A 17,499-nucleotide genomic window follows, 5' to 3' on the forward strand; every position below is an offset into this window, starting at 1 on the left:
GACAGCGTACTCCATAGAGAGGCAACGCAGAGCTGTAGAGGGAGATCTGTATTTTGCTGAGGAGAAGTCAAGATTCAGTGGCAGAAGCCGGAGTGGGAGCTCGGAGACCAGAAGATCGAGTTTGCAGAGCAACAGTTGATCAGTCGAGTAAGAGAGACGTTGGTCCAAGCAAGGCTAACGCAAATCTGCGTAGTGTGAAGCAGAGGCAGCAAGGAGTAGCTCATCTTGAGCTAAGGTCAGTGTCGAGTCGCCGGTGGAAGTGAGATTTTTCTCACTAGACTTATGCCAGTCATTTTCTCTGTATGGAAAGCTAGATTTGAGCTTCCATAGCTTTGTACTTAGATTTACTACTGCATAATAATAAAACCCTCAGTTGCTGGACCGGTTTTCCCAAGTTGGGTTTTTTCGAGGACATTGGTCCAAAAATAACAATGTTTATTGTGTGTGTGCATCTATTCTTCTAATGTTTTTATTTCTTCTGCAGTATTGTATTTGTGAAGGTTGCAGTGTATATGTTTCGATATTTGTCGTAGGAAACTGCGAGTAATTTGTTTGATTAATTTAACAAATAGAAGAAACATTATCAGTTGCTGCAGTAGGATTCGGGGTCATCGAATTTTCACATGTTATCATAGCACAGATAGAAGCCGGAGAGCTCAATAGCAGAAGAGGAGAGGGAGGTTCGAATTTCTACGTAGGCAGCAATTCGAAACCCTCTGAGGTAGCACAGTCCCTTGTACCAAGAGGGTCAGTTTTTGAGGAAATTTATTCTCTGGGAGAGTCGACAAAGGACCTAAATTTTTAGATCAAAGATTGCCAGAGGCAGAGGGAGTAGCAGCAGTTTCCTTGCAGAGCAGATCTTCAGCTGGGACGCAATTATTTTGCAGCAGTTTGCTAGTGCAAAATAACGTCAGGAGGAAAGAAGAGCACACAACGAGGGAATTCTCTTCTCAGGGGACTTCTAGCATAGAAGTTCAAATTCTCCTAGCAAAGCAGTAGTAGTTGTGTGCAGAATTTCTCACTCCAGAAGGGAGTGCGAATAGCTGGGTAGCAGCTGCGCAGAGGAGAAGAGGAGGAATTCGACATTTTTTTAGAGATGGCTTCAATAGGGTTGAGAGATCAAGATCGGTTGGATGGAGCCTCCAGCTATGTGATCTGGAAGGCTAAAATCTCTTGCCTTCTAGATGAACATGATCTCAAGACTTACATTGATAATGTGGTAGTTGTACTCGTAGATGCATATCACCTTAAGAAGTACAAGAAGGAGATGGCGAAAGCAAAGAGGCTGATCCTTGATGGGGTTCGAGATCACCTGGTATCTCACATCGCTGGCAAAGATATTGCCCAGTAGATGTGGGAGGCACTTACTATGCTATACGAAGGATCTTCCGAGCAACAGAAGATGTATCTTGAGGAGAAGCTGAGATGCACGAGGATGCAGAAAGGGTAGCATATAGACCTCTTCCTTACTAGGCTTCAGTCTATCGGGAACCAGCTGCCTTCAGTAGCATCAGCACCCTAGCCTACATAATTGGTGCGATTAACTCTGAACAACGTTTCCGAAGAATGGAAAGTTTTCGTCCAAAGTATAGTGGGCAAAGAATAATTGCTAGAATGGGATCGTATGTGGGCTGATCGGCAGCAGAAGGAGATGAGGCAAGATTTGGTGAAGAGCACCATCAATGGTAGCAGCAACAGTGGGACGAAGCAAGCAAAGGAAGAGGAAGATGTGCCCCTCGCATCAAAGGGGCGACAAGAGCAACGCAGGAGGAAGAAGGACGTTTCCAAGGTCAAGTGCTTCAAGTGTGGTGAGCTTGGCTACTGCGGCACTCAATGTCCTCTCAGAAAGAGGGGCAAGGAGGAGAAGCTGGATCAGCAGGCAGCATCCATAGAGATCGACAAGTTGTCCTTCAGATTGGAGGAAGAGTTTGCCATAATCACTGAGATACCTCCAGGAGTGAGGTGGGGTGGTTTTGTAGCCCCAGAGAGCTACAACATGGGCAAAATTCTTGAGGAGGTCCACCTCATGAATCAATACCTTGCTACAAGAGCCCATAGCATGTAGTAGCAGGACAGACCAGTGGCAGTTGGTGCAGTCAAGTGCCAGAGTGACAGATGCAGTAGCTAGTAATAGTCAGAGACTAAGCAGCGCAGAACCGAGTTGGCAGCAATGCAGTTGGTACAGAGCAGAGTCAGCAGCAACGCAGAGGCTTCAGTGACAGCACAGAGTCTAGTAGCAATCAGGACTCGGGTGACAAATGCATCATACTAACTACAGTTGGTTCAATATTTTGGATGCTTTTCTGTTGCAGTTGTTGCAATTGCAGCAGCAGCAGATGGAGAGGGAGTTGCAGTGTTGGCAGCAGTTTAGCAGTGCCAACAGCATGACGAATGCAAAGTTTTATCAGAGTTGCACAGTAGTTGGTGGGCAGCAGCAACCAGACACCAACAGCGTAACAAGAGGTGGTACAAAGACAAGGTGTTGCTTCAGTGGGTTGCAGCGCTAGAACACATTCCTCGCTAAGAAGGAGTGTTGATTTTTGTAGCATCGGTTGTGTTGTAGCTACGAAATTTGGTGGAGAGGCATGGATACATGTATTCTCCAAAACCTAAAAATCGTTTCTGGAAATTCCCCCTAAAGACGACTTAATTAAAATAATTAATCTTTTTTTAATGGTGTCTAAGTCTAAAGTTAGGAAAACTGATTAATTAAAGGGTATTAATTAAGTCATGATGAAATCTTCTAGAAGAAGACATGGATCGAGTTCTAGTTAATCTTAGCCATCGATTATGTTTTAATCTTGGCCGTAGAAGCCTCAACGAGAGATTATAAGAAGAAATTTGATAGGGGTTGGAGAACACACTGGGAGCCACTAGGAATTCGATATCGCTGGGAAATCGAACTCCAAAGTAACAGTTGTGTGTTGCTAGAGGTGACTCAGTAGCTTCGAAGCAGTGAGAGAGGGGCAGGGATAGTAAGGTCGGAAGGAAGTTTTTCTAGTCCGGTGAGTGCATAGCAGAGAGACAGCGTACTCCATAGAGACGCTGACGCAGTGCAGAGAGGTAGCGTAGAGCTTTAGAGGTAGATCCGTATTTTGTTGAGGAGAAGTTGAGATTCAGTGATAGGAGCCGGAGTGGGAGCCCGGAGGCCAGAAGATCGAGTTTCCAAAGCAGCAGCTGATCAGTAGAGTAAGAGAGACATTGGTCCAAGCACGGCTGACGCAAATCTGCGTAATGTGACGCAAAGGCAGTAAGGAGCAGCTCATCTTGAGCTAAGGTCAGTGTTCGATCACCTGTGGAAGTGGGATTTTTCTCACTAGACATTTGTCAATCATTTTCTTTGTATGGGAAGCTAGATTTGAGCTTCCATAGATTTGTACTCAGATTTACTATTGCATAATAATAAAACCCTCAACTGCTGCACTGGTTTTCCCAAGTTGGGTTTTTCGAGGGACATTGGTCCAAAAATAACAGTGTTTATTGTGTGTGCGCATCTATTCTTCTAGTGTTTTTATTTCTTCCACAATATTGTATTTGTGAAGGCCGCGGTGTATATGTTTTGATATTTGCCGTAGGAAACTACAAGTAATTTGTTTGATTAATTGAACAAATAGAAGAAACATTATCAGTTGTTGCAGTAGGATTTGGGGTCACCGAATTTTCACATACTCCTGTTTAAATTTCATCCTCCTTGCCACACATGTGAGTGAGAAGATATGTCCAATAGTTGTGCGAACCAATGAGAGAAGGAGAGAGAAGAATGTGTGAGTGAGTGAGATGCCAAATGAGGTTGGAGGTCACTTATATTTATACAAGTCATTGAGAGTGAAGTGACATGTCCCTTGGGCTTCATGAGCCTACATGATGATGTGGCCGACCTTGACAATTTGCACATGTGTGGGCATAAATTCAAAAACACATTTCTGCTTGTCCAAATTTGATGATCTTTAGGTCAATTTTGGTCCTCTTGAAAAGAGGAATTCAATGCAATCATCATCTCCATCAAATGAGTTGTCCAATGTGGAATTTGGCCCTAGTTGCCAATTTTAACAACTTTCTATTATACTGCTTAAAAAATTGTGTGTTTGTTTGTAATTGATAGAATCTAGACTCTCGATGGTTGATGCATGAATGATTAATCATTGATGTACTATAAATGCCATTTATATCTTCATTGATGTATCAATATACATGTTTTCATATATTCTACAACTAATTTGGCATTCTAGATGTTTTTCTTAAATATAAATGCAATATAACATATACATATATATATAGAGAGAGAGAGAGAGATGATCCCGAGACGCTCCGCTCCCAAAGATTTTTGGAGAATGATGCCCCCACTCTCCAAAAAGCTCTTCCAAGGAACCTTGTTTTTGGGTTCATAAATCTCATCTCCTTTTGGATGGAAAAACTCAATCTATTATAAATCTGCTAACCCTAATTTGAGGGCCCCTTTTCATTCTTGTGATCAAATTGATAAAACATTCAAAGTAATCAACCAATGACCGATCTGGTTTCCTATGCACCGAATTTCTTCAAGAAGAGTTGTTCATGTTAAGCTCATTTAATTTTTCCCAACTGCTGCCTACAATTACGGAAGTGAACTGCAGTCATTTCCTTAATTTCTGGAAACCAACTGCAGTAATTTCCTTAAATTACGGAAATCAACTGCAATTAATTAATTTCTTGTTGGAGCTTCTAAAGTGGTCCATTACTCCATCTGGAGTTGTCTACCATGATCTATGGAACACCTGACACATAGCCAACAAAAGCTTGATGGAAGCTTGGCTATATATTTTTTTGTTTGGTCCCCAAGCTTGCATCTCAATCTCCTTCAGTTTTACACCATCAAGTTGAGAGAGCAAAGCTTGGAAGTGCCCAGATTTTAGAATTCCTTTCTCTCATTTTCGTGTTGCCATGAGCCTATGAATTAAAGTTAATTTCAGGAATCCCGTTGGTGCTTGTACGTTTACGTAAACAGATAATGTGCTTATAAAGCTCACGGTAACATCGTTCCAATACGCTGTTGTTTGTTGCGTTGAGGAGTGTGCCTACTCCTGGAAGCGTGGAATATTACTTCCGCATGGTGGAAATTGTCTTCAATTTACAATTCGATTTGTGAGAGGCCAATACATTAGATTGGCAATTGTGAAAGACGATGGTAATCTGAGTGCTGATATTACATTGGTTGTGTGTTCAAACCACATCTCTGCGCAGGTTTTGGTTCCCCGTAAGAACATATGAAGGTCAATGTTTGTGGAGAAAGAAGCAAGCAAACATAAGAGCTGGACTGAATTGCAGCTCGTGGGTTTTGTGGAAAATAAAAGAAGAGACTGCCTCAAAGCTTAGCAGAGAGTTTGTTTTCTGAAGTGTGTTTAGCATCAATGGCCGGAGGTATTTATCTTGGGCATTAAACTTTCATTTTTTTAGATTCTTTAAAGTATTTAATTCCGCATATTAAGAATCGTTGTTTATGCTAACATTTGGTATCGGAGCCTTAATTTATCTCTGCCTTGATGTGTGCAAATTTACAACAGTGCTTTAATTTTATTTTATCTTGCAAGGAATTATTGCCGTAATTTACAGTAACATTGATATTTATTGGAGTTTTTACTCATACTATGTCACTTATAGTTCTAGTTATATTAGTACGGAGTAATATGGAGTTTATTTAAAATATCATTTTGACTTATTCCTTTCACGAAACATTATTTTTACTCTGGTTAAGATTTGTTTATAATTTTATAAGTAAATTTTTAAGTGTTTCGTCAGTGCGGTAATTGTTTCCACTTTTCATATTTTTTTTTAAATTGCTTCATATTAAACTGTGTATACGCCATTTCACTTAGCATGAAATGTGAAGTACTGTGTATAGTTTTGTTTATGCAATTTATGTAAGAAATAATGTCTAGTGATCCATATAATTTTAATTAATTAGAGAATAGCCACAGCATCTCTAATTAAATGGTGGAGGAACGATTGCGAGAAGAGGCGGAGGGGCTAGGGTTTCGCCGTTTCGGCTCTGGTTGCTGTAAGCGCCTGCGGCGGCGGGGCTTCCTTGGGTTTCAGGCCGCCCCCCTACCGACTTTGCTTGGTGCTCCGACAGGCTCGCTGCACCTGGTGGGGTATCGAAGTTTCTGCGGCTCCTGTATCTTGTGACGAGGTTTCAATCTCGGTCACCGCTACCCTCTTTCCTGCGGACAGCGCATCTCTGGTTACGGTTTTGCCTTGAGCTCTGCATTTGGGCGGCGGCGGAGTGAGACCAATCTCGGCGGCTTTCGGCTCATCCTCTGAGATTCTGTATTTGCATATTATAAAACAGAGTTCCGGTTTTTAGTGCTCCGTTTTTGGGCGGCGGCGGAGCAGCTTTCATCCTTTTCTGGTCTTCGGGGTTTTCGGCTCTCTTCGGAACCTCTATATTGAGGGTTCCTCCTAACCAGTGTTGATCCTTGGAGCGGGAGCGGGGGCTTGTCTGGCCTTATGGGGGCGAGGTGGCTGCCCCAGCCGCCTCTGCCCCCGGATCCGAATCTCCATAGCTCCTGATGGGCCCTGATGGGTTCACTTGCTGAGCTATGGGGTACTATTTTTGGTTTTTCGCTGGCTTACCTGGACAGTTATTGGAAGCGTTGAGGGATTGTGGTGTGGATCTGTCTCTACACCGATTCGTGCCGTCTCTTCAATGGCTTGTACTGGACGGCCATGTCTTATGGCTTCTTTGGACATGGGCGGTATCTTCCTCTGGCTTCCTCACAGCAGGAGAGTTGAGGGGATGGGGGGTGTGGCTATCTGGCTGCCCTTTTTCCATTTCGTGCCTCTCCTCTTTGTCTTGGCGGTCATTCGAATTTTCTGCTCTATCTACAGGAGCCTTTGTTATTTTTCTGTTTTTAGAATGAGATGGGTTGTGGTATCCTCCTGTTGAGGTTTACAGATCCATTCTTCTTGCTGCCCTGTTTTGAGGGTTTTTGAGTCAACGTTTATTTATTGTCTAAGTAGCAGGAAACGCTGGGCAGGGGTCCGTTTCCGTACGGAAACGAAACGGAAACGGGTTTCCCCGTACCGTACGGCGTGGAAACGAGTTTCCGTCCGTACGGGCGCGTTTCCCGAGATGGAAACGCGCCCGTACGGACGGAAACTCGTTTCCACGCCGTACGGGCCCCGTTTCCTGTAAAAAAGCACTTGTTTTTTAAAAAAAAAAAAATTCCTAATTAGTTTAGGGTTTAGCTTAGGGTTTCTAATCACTTCTAGAAAGCGTTTCTAAAGTTATAAAAGAGCTGTGCTTCTCATTCTCTCATCACACTATTCAGCAAGGAGTTTCTCTTGGAGATTGGCAGTTTAAGTAAATGTATCATTAATGCTTTATGATTGCAGTCTTGCACATATATATATTAATAATTTTTAAATGTTTTTAATATATATATATATATATATATATATATATATATATATATATATATATATTATTATATATTATTATATATATTCGCGTTTCCCCGTTTCCAAAATTCGGGGAGGTCGCGTTTCGTTTCGCTTCCGCGTTTCGTGTCGCTTCCCCGTTTCCCCGTTTCGTGCAACTTAGTTTATTGTTATTATTAGTTATTAGCTTGTTGGGTAGGCGTACACTCCTGTTGGGGTTTACATACCCTGTTTCTGGATGCCCTGTCCGAGGGCTTTATCTGCATACTTCCCTGAAGTATTGGTTATTGTAAGTGGTTTTATGCCACACTACTGCATATGCCTTGGCATCAACAGCATGTAATCTCTATTATCTCTTTTTTAATAGAAATTACGAACTCTATTTTCCCCGGAAAAAGCATCTCTAATTAAATAAAATTATATATTATGATTGGTTAGGATCACATAAAGATTATTTAGACATTAAATTGTAATTAATTATACTAAATATAATAAATTTTATCCCACAGGAATTTTTATTATATTTATGTAATTAATTAGGATAAAATTTCATAACTTACCCACAGGAGTTATGAATTAATAGTTTTATCATAAAGTCCAAAACTATGAATAATTGAATCTGCTTGAATTGAAAATTTAGCCCACGGGCAATTTTTATGTCATTAGATTCAATTTTGAGCATGATTTATATTGGTAAAACATGAAATTTTATTTAAGCCTCAATTTTAACATAAGCATGTGATTTTTAATTTTGATGCAGTTGTACAACCTGCAAATTTCTCTGAAATTCGTTATGATATCCCTGAACTTAAGGGAGATAACTATAAGGTCATGAAGGAGAGGGTTCTCCTTCATTTGGGGTGGATGGACATAGACTATGCTATTAGGAAAGATGAACCACCGGAACTCACTAATACCAGCACTGCAGCGGACATCACGCTTTATGAATGATGGGAGCGATCCAATCGTCTAAGCATGATGTTCATTAAGACTAAAATTCCAACTGGTATTCGTGGTTCCCGTTGATCAACATGAAAAGGTCTGAGACTTGTTGAAGGCCATTGATGATCAATTTGTCACTTCAGACAAGGCACTAGCAAGCACCCTAATCATGAAGTTCTCATCCCTAAGGCTCACCAGTGTGAAAGGTGTGCGCGAGCACATCATGCAGATGAGGGACACTGTGGCTCAATTGAAGAAACTCGAGGTTGAAATATCGGAGTCTTTCCTGGTGCACTACATCCTGAACACCCTTCCGCACCAATACAGACCTTTCAAAATCTCATACAACACACATAAGGATAAATGGTCAATTAATGAACTCATGACCATGTGTGTTCAAGAGGAAGAGAGACTGGTGATGGAACTAGGAGAAAGTGCAATGCTGGCAACGCGTGGAAAGGGCAAATCTCAAGCCAATCAGAAAGGGAAAGGTAAAGTACCTCCCCAAGCCGATATCAAGAAGGATTCCAAGTGTTTCTTCTGTAAAAAGAAGGGACACATGAAGAAGGAATGCGCCAAATTTCAGAAATGGCTTGCGGATAAAGGTAATTTAATCTCGTTTGTTTGTTATGAATCTAATATGGTTAACGTCAATATTAACACATGGTGGATTGATTCTGGATCAACAATTCACATTTCGAATTCCTTGCAGGGTTTGCAAAACCTAAGGAAGCCGGTGGGAAGTGAGCAAAACATCTTATCAGGAAGCAAGATGGGCTCGCATGTGGAAGCTATAGGAACATGTTATTTAACTTTAAGAAGTGGCTTTGTTTTAGAATTAGAAAAGACCTTTTATGTTCCAAGTTTTTCTAGAAACTTGATTTCAGTCTTAAGGCTTGTACCTTTTGGATATTCCATTAACTTTTCAGAAAAATCGTTCAATCTATTTTATAAATCTGATTATGTTGGGAATGGTATTTTGTCTAATGGTCTTTACTGCATTAATTTACAAAACAATGTCACTTATGATTCAATGCATGTTCACACTGGCACTAAAAGATGTGTTATTAATGAAGATTCCTCTAAATTATGGCACCGGAAACTAGGTCATATCTCCATAGAAAGAATTAAAAGATTGGTAAATGAAGGGGTACTTAATACTCTAGATTTTACTGATTTTGAGACTTGTGTGGACTGCATAAAGGGAAAGCAGACCAACAAGTCAAAGAAAGATGCCAATAGGAGTTCGGACATATTAGAGATCATACATACTGATATATGTAGTCCAGACATGGACTCACATGGTCAGAGATACTTCATCTCCTTTATAGATGATTACTCACGATATATGTATCTCTACATGCTTCATAAAAAGAGCAAAGTATTAGATGCCTTTAAGATCTTTAAGGCTGAAGTAGAGAAACAATGCGACAAGCAAATTAAAATCGTGAGATCAGATAGAGATGGAGAATATTATGGTAGATACACAGAAGATGGACAAGCACCTGGGCCATTTGCAAAATTTCTTCAAGAGCATGGGATTGTTGCCCAATACACCATGCCTGGTTCACCCGACCAGAATGATGTAGCAGAAAGAAAAAACTGAACATTATTGGACATGGTGCGAAGTATGCTTAGCAGCTCCAATCTTCCTAAATCCTTGTGGACTGAAGCACTTAAGACGGTAGTGTATATATTAAACTGAGTTCCAACCAAGGTTGTTCCTAAAACGCCATTTGAATTATGGAAAGGTTGGAAACCAAGTTTGCGACATATGCGCGTTTGGGGATGCCCGTCTGAAGTGAGAATTTATAATCCACAAGAGAAGAAGCTGGACCCAAGGACCATTAGTGGGTATTTCATTGGATATGCTGAAAGGTCTAAAGGTTACAGATTTTATTGTCCATCTCACAGCACTAGGATTGTGGAATCAAGAAATGCAAAGTTTCTTGAAAATGACTTGATCAGTGGGAGCGATCAAACCAGGAACATAGTTTCTGAGAAGGATCATTCAGAATCTCAACCTTCCACCTCAAGTCATAGATTGGTTATTGTTCATAGCACCCCTCAAGTACAAACTGGTGTTGAACAACCAATTGTTGAAGTTCCACAAGCTGCTGACGACATTCCAGTAGATCAGGTAGTTCAAGAGTTGCCAAGAACTTTTGAACAACAAGTTGAACCACATACTTCTCAGGAAGATGATGGTACAACATTAAGAAGATCTACTAGACCAAAGAGATCAGCAATTCCTGATGATTATGTTGTGTATCTGCAAGAATCTGACTACAACATTGGAGCTGAAAATGATCCCGAGTCCTTTTCACAAGCCATGAGTTGCAAAGAATCAGAATTATGGTACAATGCCATGAAGGAAGAGATGAATTCCATAAAGAGTAACGAAGTCTAGGATCTTGTTGAGTTGCCTAATGGTGCTAAAGCCATTGGATGTAAATGGGTCTTTAAGACAAAGAAAGACTCATTGGGCAACATTGAGAGATACAAGGCAAGACTTGTTGCTAAGGGATTCACTCAGAAAGAAGGAATTGACTACACGGAGACTTTTTCTCCTGTATCTAAGAAAGATTCCTTGCGCGTTATTATGGCATTAGTAGCCCATTTTGACTTAGAGTTGCAACAAATGGATGTGAAAACAGCATTTCTTAATGGAGATCTAGAGGAGGACGTTTACATGAAACAACCTGAAGGATTCCCCTCTAGTGATGGTGAGCAATTGGTTTGCAAGATCAAGAAGTCATTATACGGTTTAAAACAAGCATCCCACCAATGGTATTTGAAATTCCATAATGTAATTTCTTCTTTCGGTTTTGTAGAAAACATTATGGATCAATGTATATACCTGAAAGTTAGTGGGAGTAAAATTTGTTTTCTTGTTTTATATGTGGATGACATTTTGCTAGCAACCAATGATAAGGGTTTGTTACATGAGGTGAAACAATTCCTCTCTAAAAATTTTGATATGAAGGATATGGGTGAGGCATCTTATGTTATTGGCATTAAGATCCATAGAGACAGATTTTGAGGCATCTTGGGTCTGTCTCAAGAAACCTATATTAATAAAATTTTAGAGAGATTTCGGATGAAGGATTGTTCACCAAGTGTAGCTCCCATTGTGAAGGGTGATAGGTTCAATTTGAACCAATGCCCGAAGAACGGCTTTGAAAGGGAACAAATGAAGAACATTCCATATGCTTCTGCTATCGGAAGCCTAATGTATGCTCAAGTCTGCACAAGACCTGACATTGCATTTGTTGTGGGAATGTTGGGACGATATCAAAGTGATCCAGGTTTAGACCACTGGAGAGCTACAAAGAAAGTAATGAGGTACCTTCAAGGAACCAAAGACTACATGCTTATGTATAGACGGACAGACACTTTGGAAGTAATTGGCTACTCAGATTCTGATTGTTGGATGTGTTGGTTCACGCAAATCAACATCAGGATACATTTTTATGATGGCCGGTGGAGCTGTATCATCGAGGAGTGCCAAGCAGACCTTGGTTGCCACTTCCACTATGGAAGCCAAGTTCGTCTCCTGTTTTGAGGCTACTTTACATGGTGTATGGCTTAAGAGTTTCTTTTCTGGGCTTCGAATTATGGATTTTATCTCTAAGCCATTGAGAATATATTGCGACAATTCAGCTGCTATTTTTATGGCTAAAAACAACAAAAGTGGGAGTAGAAATAAACACATCGACATTAAGTATTTAGCTATAAGGGAATGTGTTAAAGAAAAGAAAGTGGTCATTGAGCACGTCAACACTGAGTTGATGATCGTTGATCCTTTGACTAAAGGCATGCCACCATTTAAATTCAAGGATCATGTAATGGATATGGGACTTGGTTCCATTATGTAGTTTCTCAATGTATGGACAATGTTATTTAATGAAATTCTTAATTATTGTGATTTTTTTTCATATTTATGTGCACCTTAAGTTGATTTGAGAAAATTCATTTAAGAAGGACCAAGAATAAACATAAGGTTTATTCATTAAGAAATTGTTTCCACATAAATTATAATAAGAATAAATACATAGTAATACATGGAAGATAATACTCATCATTAGAGGACTTATCGTCATGATTCATGTATCTATTACTTAATACAGATTATCAATGGGTTTTAAGATGAGACATTAAGATTGGAAGTATGGGCCAAGTGGGAGAATGTTAAGCTCATTTAATTTTTCGCAACTGCTGCCTACAATTACAGAAGTGAACTGCAGTCATTTCCTTAATTTCTGAAAACCAACTACAGTAATTTCCTTAAATTACGGAAATCAACTGCAGTTAATTAATTTCTTGTTGGAGCTTCTGAAGTGGTCCATTACTCCATTTGGAGTTGTCTACCATGATCTGTGGAACACCTGACACATAGCCAACAGAAGCTTGATGGAAGCTTGGCTATATATTTTTCTGTTTGGTCCCCAAGCTTGCATCTCAATCTCCTTCAGTTTTACACCATCAAGTTGAGAGAGCAGAGCTTGGAAGTGCCCAGATTTTAGAATTCCTTTCTCTCATTTTCATGCTGCCATGAGCCTAAAAATTACAAGTTAATTTCAGGAATCCCTCTGGTGCTTGTACGTTTACGTAGACAGATAATGTGCTTATAAAGCTCACAGTACCATCGTTCCAATACGTTGTTGTTTGTTGCGTTGAGGAGTGTGCCTACTCCTGGAAGCGTGGAAGATTACTTCCGCATGGTGGAAATTGTCTTCAATTTACAATTTGATTTGTGAGAGGCCAATAGACCAGACTGGCAATTGTGAAAGACGATGGTAATCTGAGTGCTGATATTACATTGGTTGTGTGTTCAAACCACATCTCTGCGCAGGTTTTGGTTCCCCGTAAGAACATATGAAGGTCAACGTTTGTGGAGAAAGCAGCAAGCAAACATAAGAGCTGGACTGAATTGCAGCTCGTGGGTTTTGTGGAAAATAAAAGAGACTGCCTCAAAGCTTAGCAGAGAGTTTGTTTTCTGAAGTGTGTTTAGCATCAATGGCCGGAGATATTTATCTTGGGCATTAAACTTTCATATTTTTTTATTCTTTAAAGTATTTAATTCCGCATATTAAGAATCGCTGTTTAGGCAAACAGTTCATAGTCCCAAGGCCAATATTCAACCCTTACAACCTATAAAAAATGTCTCATGAAATAGGCAATAAATCCTCTGTTCCATGATCCATCAACCTATTGAATGTAACTCTTCTACTGCACGTATGCATTGCTGTCAAGTCTTTTTATCTCAAAGTTTGCTGCTTCGTGATCAAAAAAATTTGGTGTCTAAAACATCGTAATCCCCATATTCTGCACTTTATGCTCAAGCTTGTTGCGCAGTGTCAACTTTGACTTTTAATTTAACCTCTCTGTCAAACTCTTTCTTATGTGGCATCACAATTGCCACATCTTGAAAGAACAAAATCCCTGCTAACATCCCTATTTATTACACGTACAAGATGCTTCCTATCAAGATATGTTCATTTTTGGTCGCAATAACCTAGTTATCTCCTCGTTCCCAAAAGCAACACTAACTCCTGCTTAAATCCTCACTCTAGAAGCACTGTTAATATCCTCATGGCTCTAACCAAAAAGGCAGTTTTTCTAATCTAATATTATTCTGTTTTCCGTGCCTCTCCTCTAATTTAGGATAGATGCTCCTGCTGCATCATAAGGGAATTAACAAGTACTAAATGAGACCAAATTGAAGAGAAGAGATAAAGCAGTCAGAATTTGGCCATTGTGTTTTGGATTGTAGCTGTGTAGAGGAGAGTATTTACACCATCTGTGCACAGCTATAGCAATCAAGAAACAGTATGAACAATCTATCAAGCTGTGAAAACCTCAATAATTCAAGTAAGTATTTGTTATAGACAAAGTACTGAGAAGTTGGAGTTGACCTAATCGCAAAATTTAAAATATAGAACACATTTGCATCCTTCTTCTCGTAGAATGAAATTTATTACTTTGATAAAATCCAGTTGTTCTGAGAAAAGCATTTTGAACGGTTTTGATGCAAATTTGTGATTGCTCATAATCGGCAATTTCCTAAGTTTGCAATATTGTCGATTGATTCTGTGCCAACGGGGAATTTCATTAACAACTGGTAAAAACAGAAACTCACCTGCTTCACTCTTGGATCCAATGAATGAAGAAAAGTTGGGGGAGAAGCAATGAATTGCCCAACAGGGGCAGAAGTTGCCCCTGCCACCATTCTGAATAACTTCTCGCCAATGAACTCCTGAACACCCACCAAGGGCAACACTCCTTTCCACTCCTTACCTCTTCTGCCTCTGCCTTCTTCGTCGGTAACAGCCGATAGCACTGTCCTACTGCCATGTCCCCTCTTTGCCCAATATCTACTAGTACATTTCCTCGAATCGACTGTGAATGCTGTTCTGAAAAGAATCCTCTCCACCGGGTACTTTGGGCAGAAGCTGCTTTCATTCGTACAATGCAAAGAAGCGAGAGAATTTGAGCATGGGTAGATTCCACGGAGCATCATCCCTGAACTGAAATGGGTGGAATGCAATCCATTGGCTAATGAAATTTGCTTATTGGTCATTGTTCATTCTTCCTCCTAAATTTCCCGCATCCCAAGCAAGACGTGAACAACAATCTGTGTGACCAACCACTTCCAACTGCTGCCCGATCCAAGCAAGTCAATTTCTTATCCATCCACGGATCGTGAATCAGTGAAGAGGCGTAAATTGTTACCTACAGTTAGATCACTAGATGCATTAAAATTATCGGCAGTTTCCATCCACACAGACTTAATCATTACAATCATGGTAAGCGTTAAAAAAGAAACAAAAATCGACAATATAACTATGTAGACAAAACAAACTACAGAAGAGGTGAAGATAAAAAATTATCTTACACTAAAGCAAGAAGGTTGGCGCCCAAAAATATAATTTATTAAATTTAAAAAATGGAAGATATAAATATTCAACTATTTTTAAAGAAAAGGATATTAATGGGACTTAAGTCAATTAATATAGTTTGGGTTTAATGGTTAAGAGTATGTGTTTCCTCTTAAGAGGTCATGCGTTCAAAGCTAAAGGGGATAAAGTATGTATGTCTTCGTAAACTTAAAGTGAAATTATTGCGTGGAGGTGGATCCCTTGTCCCACAAACAAGGGGATCTCATACACCAATTTGGTATCTGACTTGGTTGTGACTTTAAAATTAGATAATAATGATAATAATAATTATTAAAAACTCATTAAAATCAAAATATTGTAGTGAAGAAGTAAGACTCAAAATATGATTATTATGGCATTGCATAGCAATGACATATAGTTTCCACTTGCATGTAGTTATTATGTCTGTGTGAAAGATAAAAGGAATTTTTTTGGGTTTGGTTAATGTTAACATTATCCTTTTGTTTTTTCTAATGCGTTGAGCTCATTGTGTCGCCGCATCCCTGTTGGCCGGATAAATCGTTCTTGCGGACAAGACCAATCTCCCTAGTATCAACAGATATCTAGCAACAAGCAGGACAAGCAAATCTACCTTTCTCTAAACATATTGCGATTCATTAATAAAAACTAAAGAGGTGTTTTAGACCCTACCTTAAGTCCAACGCTAGTTTGTGGCAACCATGCTTCAAACGTCCGAAAGAGTTTCCTTTTGAGAACCTGCAATTATAAACAAGCACACATCAAATAACACCTACATAACTAATGTAATAAATCATATTCATCATGGTGATCAAGGAATCCATGAAATAAAACATAAAACACAGCTTATTGAGAAAAATAAACTTGATTGTATTAACTTTGAATATAGAAGAACTTTACAACCTTTGGTGCCTTGATGTTGTACAAGCTCCTCCTAGGGTCCGAAACAGGAATCTCCTCTACTTTGACAAGCCTCACACTCTTCCAAATGAGATCAACAAGGTATGTAATCTTTCCTCACAAAAGCTCAATTAGGAAGACTAAGTTCCAACAGCATTTCACCTCAAAAATCTTCAGCTTTCAACCCCCCAAGTAACCAGCCCAATGCTTCATTTTATAGTGCAAAGGAAGGAGGTTACAGGTCCACCTATGAAGGGATAGAGTCCTCCTTCAAGGGGATAAGCTCCTCACATCAAGGGGTTTTCTCCTTAAGGTAGGGGATGCATGAACCTTAAAGGAGCGAACTTGCCACCTCAAGATTCCTTTTAGAAGCTTCCAGAAATGACTCAAAATGAGTTTTTAAGAATGTACTTGCTCCTTTTTTACTTTTACAGGGGTCTGCACCCATTACACAGAGATAGAGCAGTCAGGTGCGCAGGGGACATGACCATTAGGAGTGGGATCGCAGGTAATGCTAAGAGAAAGTGTGGAACCAGAGTTTTAGAGACTTTTAAGGGATTTCTCTTATTTTCAAGACTTGACATGAAGAACTGAGGTTTAAAACTTGCAAAGGAGGAAAGTATGAGTGGTGATAGACTCACACAGATTGCCCCCTAAAGTGCGAAGTCTATAATAGATGAGGATAGCATTGGTCATCTAAGAAGAGTGAAGTACTTTATCATTTCAAGGATCATCCTGTGGACACCCCAGTCGGAACCTGTAAAAGCATTCAATACAAAATATATATATGTGAGCATATCATCACTGAGGTAGGCATTCCCATGCTTAGATCTAAACTGACTAGAAAACTAACTAAAATGCTCTGATACAGGAATGATTTTGTAATACATCACAAGTATAGACATATGTAGACACAGTATGGGCGCAGCCATCTGTTTATGAATAGTCCACTGTATAATGAATAACAAAATTCCTCGCAGCCTGGATGGTGGAAACTAGATCCAGGGTCTTGATTTCTACTTCCCGAACTAATACGATTCTATCCATGTGAATGAATGTGTCGAAGTTGAACATGGTAGAAACCACTTGATTACTAGTCAATGATGTGAGTTGTTAACAAGTGTGAGAGAAACCACTAGTAATGTCAATGGCTCTCGAAGTACTCAATACAATCCATGAAATGTGAATAGATGAGCTGATGTCGAACATGTCATAGAATCCTTTGATCAAAGGTCAATGATGCAACCTGTTTTCGAAGGCGAGAAACCTTCCATTAGGCCATGCAGATTCCAAGGTACTGATGATTTCTAGATCATCTTTC

General features: G+C 39.8%; 1 protein-coding gene across 2 annotated transcripts in view; it reads right to left on the reverse strand.

Moving 5' to 3' along the window:
• The window catches only part of ABCI12 (cobalt ion transmembrane transporter), a 182,661-nt gene extending 167,488 nt beyond the window's left edge, over window positions 1-15,173 (reverse strand). For both annotated transcript variants that reach the window (XM_089404601.1, XM_089404600.1), the window contains exon 1: window positions 14,501-15,173. In XM_089404601.1, coding sequence (XP_089260727.1) covers window positions 14,501-14,941 — 441 coding nt within the window. In that variant the 5' untranslated portion in view covers window positions 14,942-15,173. The remainder of the gene's footprint in view (window positions 1-14,500) is intronic.
• Window positions 15,174-17,499: the final 2,326 nt, after the last annotated feature.

This window comes from Pinus tabuliformis, chromosome 2_2 (genome assembly GCF_031772625.1).
Source record: "Pinus tabuliformis cultivar Carrire ecotype Pingquan chromosome 2_2, CPIR1, whole genome shotgun sequence".
Lineage (NCBI taxonomy): Eukaryota > Viridiplantae > Streptophyta > Pinopsida > Pinales > Pinaceae > Pinus > Pinus tabuliformis.